Below are 17,109 nucleotides of genomic sequence, written 5' to 3'. Positions count from 1 at the left end.
TTCAGGCCATAAAGATGATTTTTAGAGGGTTTTAAAACTGGAATTAGTTCAGCCATGTACTTTTCTGCCTTTATATTGCAGTTGGACTGTTCCTGTTCCTCAAACTGAGTCAGATCCTGCCATGCAGTGCTGCTCCACTTACCTCAATGTCTCTAATAATAAGGAAGGCATTTCCTAGTACATTCTCTTCCCATATTTTTCATGCCTTAAAGATATTCAGGAATAAGAAATATTTATGAAAACGGTAAATTATTTTAAGCTTTCACACTGTAGATAATCTTTAGAGTTTACTCTTTCCACAGTTCAGAATTATCCAAAAAATCAAAGTGGGTGCTGTTAAAATCTTAGTGGGTTGATGATTTGTTGCATCGATGGTCTATGCTCCTCCTGTACATTTTTGTAAAAATAAATAAATACACTTTTTTTTTTTAATAACAAAGCAAATCTGTTCACTGCTTTTTTAATTAGAAAGCAGTGGGAGACAATTTACCTCCTTTTGAAGTCAACTCTGAGGTTTTAATAACTGCCTTAAGAAGTTGTTTACAGAATCTCCTGTGGTGTCCAAAAGGTGAGGTGGAATTCCAAGTATTTCACTTCTTGATCAGATTCTCACCACATCAAATCACCTCGAGCTACTCTGAATGAAGATAATCTGCATGTAATGATTTATTTGAGTTCTGATAAATTACCAGCTTTGGATTTTTATGCATCAGGTATGAGCATCTTTTGTATGCTGGAGTAAAACAAGTTTCCAGGAGGGATGGGCTCCAGGAAAAGGGCCCTGGGGCTGGTTTTGATTAACTCTGCTTGGAAGCTCCGTCCTTGTACTGTGGAATTCACCTGCCTTTGATTCAAAATAGTTTCCTGCAACAGTTTGGGCCCTGCTTAGTCCTTTATCTACTGCCCCTCGAGCTCCCTTGTGTGTCTTGGGTGGAATTCAGTGAAACCAGAAGTAAAACAACCCTGAGTTTCACAATGACTCCCCCCTTTAAGCAGCAGTTATTAGTAGGTGTTCAGCAATTGAAAAAGCCAGAAAACCAACAACCCCATTGTTCTTGTTGAAATCTCAGTCAAATTCCAAGCTTTTCTTTCCCTTTACTGTCATTCCAATATTGCTTTCCAGAATGTAAATGAGGGTGACGTTATTCTACCATCCTATGAGTAACAGAGAAAAAAAGCAGAGTACCTCAGTCTTTGTAAAAGAAAATATAAATGACCACTTTGCAAATCATACAGATTCTTTCTTTTATTCCATAGGAATTGTAAGGACACCACAAAAATTGGTGCGTGGCTTGCAAGAACATGGGAAAAATGAAATCTGTGTTTTTATTCCAGTACCCACCAATTCCTACAGGGTAAGTGCTGAAAAGAGATTCCGTGCACGTGGTTGAACAACTCAACTTTTCAGATGTTCTGCTGCTGTTTGTTTCTCAGCTTCACAATAGTTACAAACTAATAAAAGGTGCAATGCTACTTAGCACCTAAAAGATGGAAAAAACACATGTCAGAACTTTCAACTGATAACACCTGTAGTATTTAGTGTATAATGTGTCAGCACTTTCAACTGCTAACATGTGCAGTATTTAGTCATCTACAAAATTACAGCGTTTTTACAAGGTTGTACACAAACTTTCCTAAAGAGGCATCACGTATTGCAGTGTACTCTAGCAATGCAAATGAGCAACGCAAATTAAGTTTAGCCTGAAACTAGTAAAATGAAAAATATTTGAATACCCTTTCACCTATGTCTGAAATTAATTAACCTTGAAAATCTTTCCCTCAGGGTTTTCTCTTGGTTAAAGTGAGTACTAAGTCACAGCCTTTTTGGCGTTGGCTGTAACGTGGAAGAGGAACTCGTAGGAATCCAGTAGGAATTTCAGTAGGAAATGGGATTTTCAGTAGTCCTGAGATGCTCCGTTGTCCCGGTGTTGAGCCGCGTGAGAACTCCTGAGCCGTTTGGGGCGGCGGGACGGGGCCAGGCCGGGGCCGGGGCCGGGGCTGGGGCCGGTCCGGAGGCGTCGCCCCCCGGGTCCCCCTGCAGGGGGCGGCCCCGCCGCGCCCGCCGGGCCGGGGCTGTGGGGCAGGACGGGCCGGGGCCGCGCCGGTTCCTCATTTCCCCCAGCGCTCCGCGCCGGCCCCGGGCGGCGATGGACCACGAGCGCAGCAAGGCGCTGCTGCGGGAGCTGCAGAGGGCGAGCGGCACCGGCAACGACCGCTGCGCCGACTGCGGGCGGCCAGGTACGGGGCCGCGCCCGGCGCTGAGGGCAGGGCGGCGCTCGGGAGGGTCCCGCCGCCCCCTCAGCGCTGCCCGGCCCGGCCCGCGGCTCCGTCCGCTCCGCCCGCGCTCCGCGTCCCGCGGGGAGGCAGCGGGAGGGTCGCGCGGGGCTGTTCGCGGGGACACTGCCTCGGGACGCGGAGCGAGGGGAGGGCAGCGGGGTCAGGAAATGGCCTCAGCACCGGCCGCCTCCCCGGGTCACTCGTGGACGGGGCGCGGGAGGAGGAGGAGGGTGCGCGGGGTGGGTTTCCAGCCCGGGGGTGTCACTGCTCGGGGGCTGGGGCAGAGAAAGGCGCCGAGGAGCCCCGGAGAGCCCGGGCGGGCGGGTCACTGGGAGCCAACTGTAGCTGGAAGAAGGCGACAAGTAGCTTCTGTTGGGTGTGATAAGGGAGAAGTGGAGGGTGGTGCACCGAGGAAATGGTCTTGCCAGAGCATCGATGCCTGTTGGGCTGCACCTGTCGAGGCCACTCCGGGGATGCAGCAGCAGGCAAGAGCAGGAGCCCTCGTGGGCACTGGACACGAGCCCTCACTGCGGGTGGTCGTGCTGGGTTGTACTCTTGGTAGTACTGACTGCTCACAACATCCTTCCATTGTTACTTCAGCAACAGCAGCTTTTCGTGCAGGACTGACAATTCGCTGAGCTTTTCCATTGCCACTCACCCACCTGCAGAGTCACATTAATTTTTAAAGCAAACAGTCAGTAAAAGAACCTACAAATGCACATTGTTCACTGTGGAAAGCAGGTGCTGTTCCCCTGAACACAGTGAAGTGACAGCCATAAACAGTGGGGTGGGATGTGATGTATTTATTACACGTGAAGCCTGGGCTGTGCATCAGATGTGCTTTTTCACCCTTGCCAGTGGCTGTGCCTTTTCCTACGTATTAATTCACTCTTTGTGTTTGTATCTAGGTCCAGAGTGGGCTTCTTACAAACTTGGAATACTCGTTTGTGTGAATTGCTCTGGAATCCATCGCAATCTTCCTGGCATCACCAGAGTCAAATCCCTTGTGCTGGACTTCTGGGAGAACGATCTGATAGAGGTACAGAGGAAAAAGCAGTAATTCACTTACTTTTCTCCACATTTCATCATAACCTCCTCTACCTCCTAATGCCTGTGCCATACACCATGGACAAAGGAACAAAGCCACACAGAACCAAGTTAACTCCATGGGTAACTTTAGGGGTGTTTTTATGACCTGCTCAATCAATTGCACTGATAGGTGACTGTGTTTCTAACAGTCTGGTGTGTATTTTTATATGCACAATTACTTCTCACTGTGGTTCAGAAGCCCACAGATATTTCCAGGTAGTGTTTTCTATTCAGAAAGCAACATACCCTTCTTAAATATTGGTTCAGCCTCTCATCATTCAGTTGAATTGTGTTAATAATATAATCACAATTAGTGTCTAGGACAAGGTGAAGGAACAGGGAGATCAGAAGTAAATTTTCTCCTAATTTTCTTTTGTTCTTTTAATCGACAACCACAGTCTTGTGTTCCTTCCCATTTGGTCCAGTACTGTAAATACTGAAAGAGGCTCAGCCACCTAAAATTTTCAAACTCCAGTGCTAAAGGGAATTTATAAACGTATGTAGGGACACACTGAGAGTTACTCAGCAAAAAGCACAGTGCTCTCTTTGATACAAGTTCTTGACATGATATTGATTTGTAGCTGCACACCTGACTGTAACTTCTTTTGGTATTTCAGTTTATGAAGAGTCATGGGAACCTCTGTGCCAAAGCTAAATACGAGGCCAAAGTCCCTCCCTACTATTACATCCCCCACTCTGATGACTGTGTGTAAGTTGATGGTTATTCACTGCTCAGACTTTCACAGCTGCTGAACTACTCTTCCCTCTGCAGGTCTCTCTGGCTGGCTGGTGAAAATAGGGTAGAGGCAGATCAGCTTTATCCATGTTTTCCTCTTTCAGGGTTTTAAGAGAGCAATGGATTAGAGCTAAATATGAGCGTGAGGAATTTGTTGCCACCCGAGTCTGCCAAGATCCTTGTTCTGCAGGTAAAAGGATTGTCAGGGAGAAGGTGTCAGCCCTACAGCACAGTGTTCTCTTCACAACTTTTGAGTATCTCCAAGGTTGGCTTGTCACATTTGAACTGCTGGATGTGCAGTCATTGCTCTAGGTCTAACTTTGAGAAAAGGCTCCTAAGAAAAGGCACTTAGACAAGTGCAAGGTGTATTCAGATCTTACAGTTCTCTAGTTCTCCACTGATTTTTTCATATGAGGTCAAAATTCTCAGGTGGAGAAGAGACTTGAAACTGGTCCACATCACCTTTAGCTAAACAGTCTTGCTCTTGTGCTCTCTGACACTTCTCTTGGTCTGCTCTGCAGGGAACCGTGAAGGATTCCTCTGGAAGCTTGGGCAGGGACGCAGACAATTCCACAAGAGGAAATTTCTCCTGTCAGCAAGGGAAGGGGTGATGAAGTACTACGGCAAAGAAGTGAGTTCCTCAGCCAGAGTAGCAGGTCAACATCCATCCTCAGACCCTGCTCTTTGCAGGCAAAAAACCAGCACAAATAACTTGGTTTTGCAGCCAGGACAGCTGTGCTTGTAGGAGTCCAAATGTTTCCCCATTACCATATGTGGTATCTTTTGGATTCAGCCCCTTTCCTCATCCCTTATCTCAACCCCACAGCCTCCTTTTGCTTGGGGAACAAAGGAAATGGATACTGGCAGTTGAATAGCAAGACAAAGACAAGGTCTGTTAGCAGCTGTTACCTCTCACAGTACCAAAATATTCTCTCACCAACTCCTGCAGCATCATCCTCAACATGTGTCCCTTCTGTAGGAGACAGTAGCAAACTGTTCTCCAGTACAAGGCTGGAGACAGACCCACCCCTTGCAATGCAGACACACCCCTTGAATAGTGACCCAGCCCTTATCAAGGAAAGGGAATCACTCCTTGTAAGCCATTTTATGTTGCGTGTAATTAAGGCTTTATGTTTCAGGTGTATCCAATATTCAGATATTTCAGGATGTCTGCTTTCCCTTCAGCAGGGATCTGGTCCTCATACAGCTGATCTGTCCTGCATTGCCTTCCCTGAAAGCACTTTATTACAGTGATGCTTTTTCATTCTGCAGAGCACAGTTCCCAAAGCTGTTATCAGCGTGGAGACTCTGAATGCAATGTTCCAGGAATGGAAAATAGGACATTCCCACGGGCTGCAGATCACCTACAGCACAGATGGGCAAACAAGGAACCTGTTTGTCTATCACGAAAGTGGAAAGGTGAATATCCTGGCAATTTTGGAATAAGCAAGATGCTTAGATGTTGGATCTGGGTTTTGGAAGAGGTACCCTGTTTCTGCAGGATCTGGTTTTATTTGAAGTCACTAAGATTTGTAGAAGATAGAAAATGGCAGAATTTGACAATAATAACTGCACCACTTTACTCCTCTTCTCTTGGGGTATATATTCAACGTCACACCCTGGATAGTCTTAAGGCTTCAGTGGTGCACTGATGTAAATCTCTGAAGGTAACTGCCTCATGGTTTTAAACAATTCTGTGGTTATATTCTTGGAAGCCTTCTTGACACTTATAGGAAATATTGTTCTGCTTTATTTCTAAGCTACCAATGATGATTTTAAGAAGTGTGTCTACAGGTTTTGTTAGATTTCTGTTTCTTCCCTTGGCAGAGTTCTCGTGTCTTTCCAGGTGCAGAGGTTTTTAAACAACCCATAACTGAGTCAACTGAAAAGCCTGTGTGCACAGGCATGGGTGACTGTTCACACCGAGAAAGTTTAGGGCCTCCCAAGAGGGGCATTTTTAAGTTATTTTGAAGGGTCAATGGTTTTCAGGTGTCTGGGACAAGTCACTGAGTCTCTCTGCCCCTTGGGGAGAAAGCACATCTTTGCAAAGAGGTCACAAGGAAGGAGAGAGGCATTCTGGAGAGGCACCGCTCTTCCTCTCCTTGTTATTCTTGCCTTTATGTTCGTGTTTGCTGTTTTCCCCAGGAGATTGTTGACTGGTTCAACGCTATTCGGGCAGCGCGTTACCATTACCTCAGAACAGCCTTCCCAAATGTCCCCGAGCACGAGGTGAGAACTGAGCAGGGCTCAAAGCAGGCTGGGCAAACACAGCATGGGAAAACATGCTCTCACTTCTTCTGCCAGTCAGGTGCTCAAAGAGCAGCACTTGGGTCTTGGGAATGGACTGAAGAGGTAGAAGGAAGGGCCACAGTGGATAACATGCCAAAGCTTAGTCAACATTTAAGGCCTAAAAGTCTCCATGTGATCCTTATGAAGTGCAATCTTTCAAAAGTGTTATGTTCCTTCTTACTTCAGACTTCCCTTTACTGAGCAGCCAAAAAGAACCCAGACCCCAAAAGCCACAATTGATGGTGATTAAGTTTGGCAGAAACAGAGCAGAAAAGCAGTCTAGAATGAGACATACTGTCCTGGTTTTGGCTGGGACAGACACAGACTTTTTTGTGTTTGTGTTCTCCTAGCTCATACCCAGGATCACAAGAAATTTTGTCAAAGAAGGATATATGGAGAAAACAGGACCAAAAGTAAGTGCACACTTGGCAGTATACAAACAAGATCATTCCAGGTAGAGAATATTTGGTAATTCTATGATGTTGCCTAGTACAGGGCTTGCTCAGTGACTACCTGCTTCCTGGGTCCATAGAAGACATTATATTCAAGCCTGCCATGTTCTTTGGGATCATGTTTTATTTTGTGTGGAAAATGAGATCGGGAAGAAGAATCCTTGAAGAGTAAGCAAGATGGATTAGCTGGCAGTGGGACATGCAAAGTGCTGTTGCACAACACTCTATAGATTGCTATGTCTGCCAAGTGCAGCTCCTGCTAGAACAGAACATCACATGCTGACCCCCCCCTACTTCTCTGTTTCACTTACAGTCACATCTGCTTAGGGCAGCAAAGTGCCACTGAGAAAATTTCTCCACACTGAAGCCAATGGTTTGGTTTGGTTTATTGTGGGAAAGTATTTGGGCCAGTACTCCTTGGAAGAGGAGAGCAGGGTTTGGGGCACTGCTGAAGGAGGAGATGAAGGTCTGAGGTCTTGTTTGAACACGGCCACTTCTTGCCTTGCTCTGCTCGGAGTGAGCCATGAGCCAAAGTCCCATTATAAAGCTCAGGGGTGCAGTGCTGATACTGAATATGCTGGGGTTTGGCCCAGCTCGTGCCTGTGCCCCAGTACCTCTTCTGCAGGTTCTTGCACAGAGCATGAAAGGTTGTGTGTTTTTCTCCTGAGGCCTCAATTCTGCCCAAACTGAAGTGAGCCCTAGAAGAGGCCTCTTCAGTTCAGCACAGAGCAGTGAATAGCTCAGGAATGGTCAGATGAGTGTAGTGAATGGTATTAATACTTATAGACAAACCCCAGTATTGTGCACCCTGAAATTCTAGGGGCAACCCCCTGACCAAACTGTTGAAGTTGATTGTTCTCTGCAGAGCTTTCAATGCATTTCCTGCAACTTAATCCTGTCAATTTGATCACTGGTAGAACCAAACTTCCCTGCCTGCCCAAGGGATTGTCATTGAATGCAAATGTGTAGTTTGAGCCCAGGGAGAAGAGGGCTGAGGGCACAGCAGTGACTCACCTGAACCAGTCTTGGGGGTGAAGGAAACTGAACTCAAGCTCCAAGTCATTTAAGCAGTCCAGGGATCCGAACAGACCAAACTCCTCTCTGGGACTTGGTCTTCAAAGAACTTCTACCATGTCCTTGCAGCACAAGGAGGCCTTTAAGGGACGCTGGTTCAGCCTGGATTCTCAAGAAAGGAACCTGATGTACTTTAAAAACCCGCTGGTAAGAGGAGTGTTCTTCACTGTTCCACATCCCCTTCAGGAAGTGGGTGGGGAGGAAGGGTCTGTTCTCATCCAGTTCTTCCAGAGCCTGTGCAAGACTGGAGCAGGCTCAGCCTCAAGAGCCCATCTCCCTTGTCAGTGGATGCCTCTGAGCTGTTTGGAGCTCTGGCCCATCTGGTGGCTGTGAGAAAGATCCAAGTCTTTTAAAAGTAGCTGCTACTGCCTGTAGCATTAATGCCCACTCTCTCCCAGCCCTAGGCAAGATGAGCAATATTCCAATAACAGCCCAACATCCTGCCTTCTGGCACTGCTCTGGCCATGGGAATATCCTTCCCTGCTCCTTCTGAATGCCCACCAACCAGCTCTGTAAGGGTGGGTCCCTACCAACAACCTCTGTTGTGTTTCCTGCTGGTGTCACCAAATCAGTGTCCCCTCCTGCATCCCCAGATCCCATTCCATGTCAAAGGACAGAGCAGTGTCTGCTGGAGCTGTGCTGTCCACTGGTTAATGGCTGTCTTCTGCTTCCTTCTTTTCAGGATGAGTTTGCACGGGGCCAGATTTTTATTGGAAGGAGGGATGAGGGGTATGAAGTACGACCTGAGCTGCCCAAGGGAATCCGTCTGAAGAAGAGGAAACCAAGTATCATTCTGGTCACACCAGGGAGAGAGTTTGTGTTTTTATGTGATAATGACGAGAAGCAGAAGGAGTGGATTGAGGCCTTGGACGGAATCATCTCCCAGCACTGATGTCCACAGGGAGGAGCAGAGTCAGGCAGCTACATCCCATCTGGCTGCAGCTCCTGTCCACACAGGGACAGGGTTGTTTTTGGCAGAGTGGGTTGAATGTCTCTTACCCTGGCACAATAAAAAAATACAAGTCAAGTTTGAATTGTGGAGGATGGAACCACTCTAATGGAATCACACAGATACTCCCAGCTTCTTGCTTTCAGCATTTTACGCTGTTTTGCTTTTTTATGAGTGGCAAATCCAACTCGTGAAGACGAAATTTTTCCAAAGCACAACCCCCCACGGTGCCCCAGCAAACACATTGTGGGTACAGGATGAACATGTGCTGATCTGTCTCGCCTAAAACCAAATGAAGCTTAATGAGCTTGATTAGTCTGAGCATTGAAAGGCAGGAACTAGTTTTAAAAGAGTTGTCTTCAGTGGCTTGCTTGAGTACACTCGCTGAATGGGGACCAGTTCTCAGTGTTGGGGGTGAGTACTCCTTGTGCCCACTCTGTGCAGGAGCTGATGGACACTTGCCCTGACTGATACTGTTTCCTCAAGACCAAGTCTGAGGTCTGGTTCTACCAAGCAGCACGTCATTCAGATATTTAATTCTTTCCAGATAGCCTTAGTTTGCAAATCAAGAGGAAGTCTTGCAGACCAAGTTTCTGGTGAGGCTTCCACCTTTTGCTGACTATTGCCAGCCCATCTGAGACATTCAGAATAGTTCTCCTCTTCTGCAGAAATGAGGAAGTGCCAATACTTGCAGGAATGAGTGAGATTAATTCTTCTCTTCCCCCCTCCCCAATAGTGCAAAAGAATTGAATTGGATCATCACTCTGCCTGTCTCAGCCAGCTCATCAGCCAGCTCTGAGCAATCTGCAGCAGTTTTGCCTGCTGATATGCTCCTGCTCTCCCCACGCAGCCTGATTCAGTCTGGTTCCCATGCTGGTTCAGCACATCTGTTAAACGGCCTAATCCTGCAGCTCCCGAAATCAATAGAAAGCACCCTCTGACTTGTACAAGGAACAATGGCAGTCTTCGTTTGGTTTGACATGTGTTAATTGTTATTTTGAGATGACCTGAGTAGCCCAGGATGACCTCAGAAGGGTTCAGTGCATCCAGTGGCCTGAACTTCCCACGGGCGGGGCTCTGCCGGGCTGGGCTGGGCTGTGCCCTTGCTGTCCCGGCAGGGTCGGCAGGCTGCCCATGTCAGCGGCTCACTGCTACAAAATCGGGAAATTCACGTTGAAAATGAAACCCTGCCAATAACAAGGACTTTTTTGGACAGTCATTATGAGTCAAGGCCAGGCCCAGGACAGCTCTGCATCACAGCCCATTCCCACAGTCAACCCGAATCCTGGGAACGAGTCGCAGCAGAGGAAGCGCTGACTGGCGCTGGGCTGAGCCCCGGGAGCTCTGACGGAGCTGACACCGGAGGAGAGGAGGAGACAGGGCAGAGCCCAGCCCAGCCCAGCCCGCTCCGCCCCGGCGCTCCCGTCCCCGGAGGAGGCTCCCGGGGAAACCGAAACCGTGCGGCCTCTGTGCTCCGCCCCGGCCGGGCCATGGCCGCTGCCATCGAGCTGGAGCGGCTCCTGGCCGCCGTGGAGCTGAGGTGCTCCTTGTGCCTGCAGTTCTTCTCGGAGCCGGTGCGGATCGCGGGCTGCAGCCACAGCTTCTGCCGGCGCTGCATCAGCCGGTACCGCGCGGGCCGGCCCGGGCCCGGCTGCCCGCTCTGCAGGGAGGGCTTCGAGCTCCGCGACCTGCGGCCCAACCGCGAGCTGGCCGCGCTGCTCAGCCTCATCCCGCCAGAGCTGAGCGAGGAGAAGCTGGAACCCGAGGATGAACTCTCTGGAGCTGTTGTCTTCGGCGACCGGAGCTCGGCGGGGCGGCGACCTGGGGAGAAGGTACGGCCCGAGGCAGCGCAGGGCTCCGTCCCGGGACAGCTCGGCACAGCCCGGGGCTCCATCCTGGCACAGCCCGGGGCTCCATCCCGGCACAGCCCGGGGCTCCATCCCGGCACAGCCCGGGGCTCCATCCCGGCACAGCCCGGGGCTCCATCCCGGCACAGCCCGGAGCTCCATCCCTCCACAGCCCGGGGCTCCATCCCGCTACGTCCCTCCACAGTCCGGGGCTCCGTCCCGGGACAGCCACGGGCTCTATCCCGCAACAACCCGGAATAGCCCGGGGCTCCATCCCACTGCAGCCCCCGTACAGCCCGAGGCTCCGTCCCGCTCCATCCCCGGCACAGTAACGCAACAAGCACCGTACGTTGAGCAGATGGGTTTAACTAAAACAGTGTTTGGGGTTCTTTGGTGTGTCTGACACACTGAGGGCTGCACAGCTGAAGTAGAAGAACCAATATCTGTATGTATTCAGCTGAGGTACGGAGGTACGGTGGTAATAAGCATTCTTGGGTTTGGGCATTACTGACTGCATTAGCATTGCACTGGAGACTCCTGAAAGGCCACATAACATTGTTACGCGGTGCTACAGCTCCACCCAGCTTCGTGGCACAGAATAGGACCGGTTTAGTATCTAGTTCTCCACTTAACAACCAGACTTGGAGGCGATGGGGAAGAATATTTTAGCACATATGTATCTAAAAAAACCCATTCTTCAGTCAAGCAAAGATCTGAAGCTCACAGTTATATTTGAACATGCAATTGGTAACTGTTGCATGTTAAATTCATTGTGATTATTCCTGCTCAGAGTTGTGTCCTCCAGGCCCCTCCTCAAGCAGTCCAGTATTTAACTAATGTCAGTGATCTGGGAATGTTTATTCTACTGCTTAACCTAGTCATGCTTTCTTTGAGGGTTATGTGGATAAATGGTCCATTGTGTCACTTTAAAGGAGGAAGAGATATGGGAAAGCTCCAAGCAACCAGAAATATCTGCGGAGACCATCCCCCTGTTGAGGAGAGATCTCAGTAAAACCAAGGTACATGTTGTACATTCATTATCTGCAGTTACCTTCTGCTTCCACTGCTCTGGGCTGGAGATGTGACTGACTCCAGGGCAGCTTTCCAGCCCAGAGCAGGAATCTGCCTTTTTGTTTCCTTCTTTTCTGTCACAGTTCTGCTTTTATGGATGAGAATGAACTGTGGCACCAGCTGCACTAACTCCTGTCCTGGCTGGCACAAAGGCCTCTGGGGTTGTGCATTGTTAACTTTTTCTGCTTATCCCTGAGTGTTTCTGGTACTCTTAGATGCAAAATACAAATCACAAAGAGAGAATATTGATCTTTCTGACTCGTCAAACAAAATCCACTGGCCATAAAATAGTCAAGATCCTTAACATGCCCAAAATCTCATTGCAGGTAATGCAGGAACAGTGTCAAATGTGTTTTATTCCTTTGAATAAAGTTTTCTGGTCTGCAGGGGTCGGTCAGTCAAAGAGCACATTAAACGGGGCAGTAGATTCTCATATTCCACACATCTTTCCCAACCACACAATGAACTCCATGTTTTCTGCCTTTCAGGAATACACATCTCAGATCAAAAGCCAGATTACTCGAGATTTCTGTTGCATGAAGGAATATGTTGAAAGACAAGAGAGAAACACATTGATGTTCATTGAACAAGAGCAAAAAGCTGCTCAACAGAAGATTGAAGAGACTATTCACCAGCTCGCAGACAGCAAAGCCCAAACTGTAAGTGATGAAATGAGTGGCAGGGTATGAGTGGAAACTCTCAAACTCAATCTCTCGGATAGCTGAGTATGAACAGGGCACTTTGAGGTCCCCCCTGTGCTGTTCTCACTGGAGACAGTGATGCCAATCCATGGACATTGCTGTTACAGGGAGAGTTTGGAGTGAGGAATTCAGAGGGAGAATAGTACTAAAAAAGGGCACAGGCTGGGGATGCAATTCCAAACCAGATTTGTTCCAAGGGCCTTGGTGAGCTGGAGTGAAGTGGGGACTACATTGCTTAAATCCAGTCCTCAGTCAAATCTAAAGTTAAGATCCTGCACAACCTTTTTATTTTCCAGAATTCGTATATACACCCAAGTGTGCAAGTTAAAGAACTCACGGAGTTTTAAGTGTTTTGTAACAACTTTCTTGGGGAAAACACATCAAGGGCCCTCAAAAGAGGCAGTTAAAGCACTCGAGGTTCTGCAGAGCCTGCTTTGATGTTGAAAACAACAGTGCCAGTGATGCAGGTCAGCCAGCAGGAATTTGGAGTGGGGCTCACTCAGTTTTCTGAGGGAAAACAGAGTCTTTTTGTTTTTTAATAAGAATAAACTATCCTTCCCTATTTTCTGTAAGATTTCAGGTTAGTTCTCTCAGGTAACTATCCTATAAAGGAAACTCTTGATACAAAGGATAAGATTTTTGAAGAGATCACTGCTGTTTTGCCACTCTGCCTTTAGAATATAATCTGGTCTGATAGATGAAATAACTGCTGTTGTTTACATCTTTCTCTCGATCCTTTTGTCATTATTAGAGTAACTTACTTTATGAAGGCTCACTTTCAATAATGAATAAAATTACACTTGATGAGAAGCTTAGTGTTGTCAAAAGTGCTGTAGAAGATCTTAAGAGAAAGTTGGAAATGTTACTTTTGGAGAAATACCCTCAGCAATTCCCACCAGGTGAGTTTCCCTTATTTTGAAATGTCTTTCTTGGAGGGAGTGGATGTAGCAAATCAAGTAAAAAATTACTCTGTGTTCATGAAATGCACGTGCAAGTAACACAAGAAACATGTGATACTCAGAAAAAAAATTAAGAACACTTTAAAGACTTCTGTGACAGAAAATGGTGCATCTGCATAGAAAGAGCCAACTGCTTTACCCATCTCACTCTTCTGGCTGCTCCATTCTGACACTCAGGGCAGCAGCGTACAGTGTTTTGTTTGTTTTGGGTAAAAATGTTTGCCTACACATCCTTTGATAATTTATACAACCTAAAAAATCAACTCTTTGTTTTGTACTTTAACCAGTAGCTGGGTTTATTTAAGGTGTGTTTTCCTTTAGAAGCATAAACACTTCCTATTTACATTTTGAAGAAATGCCTTAACACTTCTTTTTTTTTTTATTAAGTGCAACCTCCAAACTCGTATCAGGAGACAAGTGTCTGCTCATCACCCCCAGAGTCTGCAGCTGAGATTCCAGACCCGGTGATTCCAAGCCAGTTTTCTCAGTGTAAGTATCCAGCAGGACTCTTACTGACAACACTCAGGTGACTGTGAGGCTGTGGATTTGCTGAAGAAAAACTGTTCTCAGAGCCATGGGCAGGAGATGTGGCTGTGTCCCTGAAGCACAGCAAGGCAGTGAAGTTGCCATGAAGGAATCAGTTACTGAGCACAAAGCAACACTGTACCTGGCTGTGTATACAAGATAAAAAAAAAGATAAGAAAGTTGTTTTTTGGAGGTGTGTGAGCTGTTTTTTGGAGGTGTGTGAACTGGGTGGTGGCTGGTGCTGGCTGCACAGTCTGAGTTTTGTACAGGCAGGTCCTGCACCTCACTGGTCCTTACTTAAGCTGTAATGACTCCAGTTATTATCTCAATTCTGCACCATTTTGACAGAAATATTTTTACAGCCAACACACAGTACTACAGCTGGAGCTTAAAACAGAAAACAAATGTTTTGCTGATAAAATATGCAGGAACGTGTTCCAGTGAACAGATGACTCTAAGTTTTATTAAGGTAAGCATCCCACTTATTACTGACAAAAAGGTATTTTTTTAAAAAGATTGTGCTTAGGAAGAGGACCCATCCCGTAGGATGCAAGGTGCCTTCCCACTGGAGTGCCTGAGTCTGCTGTGGATATTTCCACAGTTGTGCCTGTTAAATGTTTCGGTGAGCCCAGGATGCAGCTGAGAGTGTTGGGTTGAGGATTCTTGCTGACCTGCAGGACTGAGCTTTGATTCAGGTTTACTGTGTGATCGTTGGGTTTCCTTTCTGTTCCACCTTGTTGCCTGCAGGTGAGAATATTTTCCTTTCTCCCTTCCAGGGGCAGAGGACGTGACTTTTGACCACACGAGAGCAAACGAGCGCTTGGCCCTCACAGCCCAGAACAGCCGAGTGGTGGTTTCCAGCCACCCCACCTGGTATGAACCAGCTCCCAGGAGATTCTGCATCAGCCAAGTGATGTGTTCCCAGAGCTTCTCCACGGGGTGCCACTACTGGGAGGTGATTACCAAGGACAGTGATGGATGGGCTGTTGGAGTCGCTCATGAAATGATTGGGAAGAGGGACAAATTGGGAAGAACAGAGCATTCCTGGTGCGTGGAATGGCTGGGTTCCAAAAAGCAGCTGTCAGCCTGGCACAAGGATCAAGAAACATTGTTACACAAGGATAAACCGCTGAGGGTTGGGGTTTTCCTGGAGCTGCAAAAGCAGACAGTGTCCTTTTACTCCATCACTGACAGGGAAATGCTCTTGCACACCTTTGAACTCAGCACCTCCCATCCTCTCTATCCTGCCTTCTGGCTGTACAGCCTGGAAAGAAATGGATCTTTAACTCTAAGCCACCCAAACAGGAGATAAAGCCTATTCAGAAAAGGGACCATTTTGCCAATGACTGCAGAGTTTCTATCCAAGCTTCAGTGTTTAGCACAGGAATCTACAAAGGAATGCATAGCTACCCAGGATTTCCTGGGAATCAGCAACTTTTGCCTGCTCTGCTTCTCTCCATGCTGTGCTCTGGTCCAGCCATACCTCAGTAGAGCAATTCCAGTGTCTGCTGAAGGCAGGAACCATCCCTGTGGAGATCAGGTGGATTTCTTAAGCAGCTTTAAGTAGCCCCAGGATATTCCTGGGAAGGAATGCACCAAGGAAGCTCTAAGGCTGGGGATAAGCCTTGCTCATGGACCTTATTTTTCCTACATTGATCTAAAAAAATACAGAACAGATGATGCCATTACTTTCTGTCAAGTGAGCTTTCTTTGGAAAGATCTGAGTGAGTAAGGAATGCTCAGAGGGCAAGAATGTTACTGGTCTCAGGCATGAAAATCTTTCTCTTTAGATACTAAACTGTTTAGAAACTAAACAGGAAATAGGCTTTGTATTTGAGGACCTGCCACTTTGGGTCCCAGAAGATCATCTCACTGGCACTGTATTTTAGTCTTGCCCCCACCAAAGGGTTTTTTTCAGTCCTGGTGGTGGTGTGACGACAGGAATGGTTGTGGAAGCAGATGCTCAGATGTGTTTATACCAGCTAATAAATCATGCAGTCACTTTATTGCTCTTTTAAGGGGCCAGCAAACATGACTGTGTCATGGAAAGGACCATCTTTTCTTGCCAGGGAGCCTGAGACAAGGCAAGAGGTTCTCAGTTGTCCCTGTGGGGTCCTGGAAAACCTACTGACAGCTGGATTTCTGAGAGATCCACTGCTTCATGCAGGCAAGCTGAAAACAGCATTCTCAAGAAGCAAAAGCTCTTTTAGGGAGACAGGAGCATTCCAGAATGAACAAAATGAGTAGTTTAATGTGAAATAAAGCATGTGGGATTCAACTATCTCATTTAGTGGAATGGGGAGCTCCATGGCTTTTAAAGCCATTGACAGAACTGCTGGACATCTTGAGGGTTACTCTGTGCTGTCACTGAACACTCTGAGAGCACTTTGGGCAGAATGCACATTGGTAAGATCCCAAAGGCATGTGTATCAGCTTTTCCAAGGCTGGGGCAGCTCTCCCAGTGTAGCTAATGCCACTGCCTCGTTAGGGTTGAGATGTCCTCTCCTGGTCCACCTGGAAAAGCAACAGTGACAGCGTGAACTCACGGGCATCTCTAATTTCCCACATACAAGTTGCACTGCATTGCCCGGGGGCAGCAATTTGTTACGGTTTGGATCCCAACAACACATGTAATAACACACATAACAACACACAGCTTGGATGGGAGCACTTTGTGTCACTCCCGGGACATCAGGAAGGATTTTTTCACCGAAAGGGTGATGAGACATTGGAAGGGGCTGCCCAGGGAGGTGGTGCAGTCACCATCCCTGGAGGTGCTCAAGGACAGAGACTGGACATGACTCCAAGTGCCAAGGTCTGGTTGACAGGGTTGGACCCAATGATCCCAGAGGGCTTTTCCAACTGAACTGATGCTACAGTTCTGTGATTCCTGATGTGCTCCGAGCGCTGGGCTGTCCCTCACAGCACCCCGGACCCTCATCTCTCTGAGGGCACCGAGCCAGGGCAGCGCTGCTTTATCAGACTTCTTTATCACTGTATTCTGTGGTATGAAGGCCCACGGCCTCTGGGGTTTGGTTGTTGGTTGTTTTTTTTTTAAAGGATATGTTTTTACCCTGTCTGAAGTGTCACAGTTCAGAGAACAACCTGTCATCTGCAGGAAATCTCTTTAGAAAATTAAA

At 47.6% G+C, this 17,109-nt stretch overlaps 2 protein-coding genes and 1 long non-coding RNA gene across 4 annotated transcripts; 2 read left to right on the top strand and 1 right to left on the bottom strand.

Moving 5' to 3' along the window:
• Positions 1 to 1,228: 1,228 nt before the first annotated feature.
• Positions 1,229 to 2,025, bottom strand: LOC114003111. The gene is made up of 2 exons (XR_003546119.2): positions 1,764 to 2,025; positions 1,229 to 1,481 (listed from the first exon to the last, which is right to left on the bottom strand). It is a non-coding gene; the product is annotated as an uncharacterized LOC114003111 (long non-coding RNA).
• Positions 2,026 to 2,044: 19 nt separating this feature from the next.
• ADAP2 (ArfGAP with dual PH domains 2) lies at positions 2,045 to 8,951 on the top strand. Of its 2 annotated transcripts, XM_027749743.2 has the most exons (10): positions 2,045 to 2,238; positions 3,186 to 3,316; positions 3,984 to 4,075; positions 4,207 to 4,292; positions 4,624 to 4,733; positions 5,375 to 5,521; positions 6,248 to 6,331; positions 6,742 to 6,804; positions 7,987 to 8,064; positions 8,600 to 8,951. In XM_027749743.2, the coding sequence occupies exons 1-10, from the start codon at positions 2,148 to 2,150 to the stop codon at positions 8,807 to 8,809; spliced, it is 1,092 nt and encodes a 363-aa protein (XP_027605544.1). In that variant the 5' UTR covers positions 2,045 to 2,147; the 3' UTR covers positions 8,810 to 8,951. The 2 variants fall into 2 exon arrangements, with proteins under 2 accessions (XP_027605544.1, XP_027605546.1); XM_027749745.2 differs by lacking the exon at positions 6,742 to 6,804 and having other exon boundaries at positions 2,057 to 2,238.
• An 87-nt stretch (positions 8,952 to 9,038) lies between these two features.
• Positions 9,039 to 15,975, top strand: RNF135 (ring finger protein 135). Its single transcript, XM_027749742.2, has 6 exons — positions 9,039 to 10,698; positions 11,646 to 11,732; positions 12,273 to 12,443; positions 13,237 to 13,384; positions 13,832 to 13,933; positions 14,746 to 15,975. The coding sequence occupies exons 1-6, from the start codon at positions 10,357 to 10,359 to the stop codon at positions 15,279 to 15,281; spliced, it is 1,386 nt and encodes a 461-aa protein (XP_027605543.1). The 5' UTR covers positions 9,039 to 10,356; the 3' UTR covers positions 15,282 to 15,975.
• The last annotated feature ends 1,134 nt before the right edge of the window (positions 15,976 to 17,109 follow it).

Source organism: Pipra filicauda, unplaced genomic scaffold, assembly GCF_003945595.2.
Source record: "Pipra filicauda isolate LSUMZ 115617 unplaced genomic scaffold, ASM394559v2 scaffold80_size11013439_pilon, whole genome shotgun sequence".
Taxonomy (NCBI): domain Eukaryota; kingdom Metazoa; phylum Chordata; class Aves; order Passeriformes; family Pipridae; genus Pipra; species Pipra filicauda.
This window is presented reverse-complemented; position numbering and strand designations above follow the sequence as displayed.

Excerpts from the sequence above, each read along its gene's own strand:
- RNF135 (XM_027749742.2), top strand. The coding sequence starts at position 10,357 with ATGGCCGCTGCCATCGAGCTGGAGCGGCTCCTGGCCGCCGTGGAGCTG. Across the intron at positions 13,385-13,831 it reads CCCTCAGCAATTCCCACCAG|TGCAACCTCCAAACTCGTAT; the intron begins GTGAGTTTCCCT and ends TTTTTTATTAAG. Across the intron at positions 13,934-14,745 it reads TCCAAGCCAGTTTTCTCAGT|GGGCAGAGGACGTGACTTTT; the intron begins GTAAGTATCCAG and ends TCTCCCTTCCAG.
- ADAP2 (XM_027749743.2), top strand. The coding sequence starts at position 2,148 with ATGGACCACGAGCGCAGCAAGGCGCTGCTGCGGGAGCTGCAGAGGGCG. Across the intron at positions 2,239-3,185 it reads CGCCGACTGCGGGCGGCCAG|GTCCAGAGTGGGCTTCTTAC; the intron begins GTACGGGGCCGC and ends GTTTGTATCTAG. Across the intron at positions 4,734-5,374 it reads TGAAGTACTACGGCAAAGAA|AGCACAGTTCCCAAAGCTGT; the intron begins GTGAGTTCCTCA and ends TTCATTCTGCAG.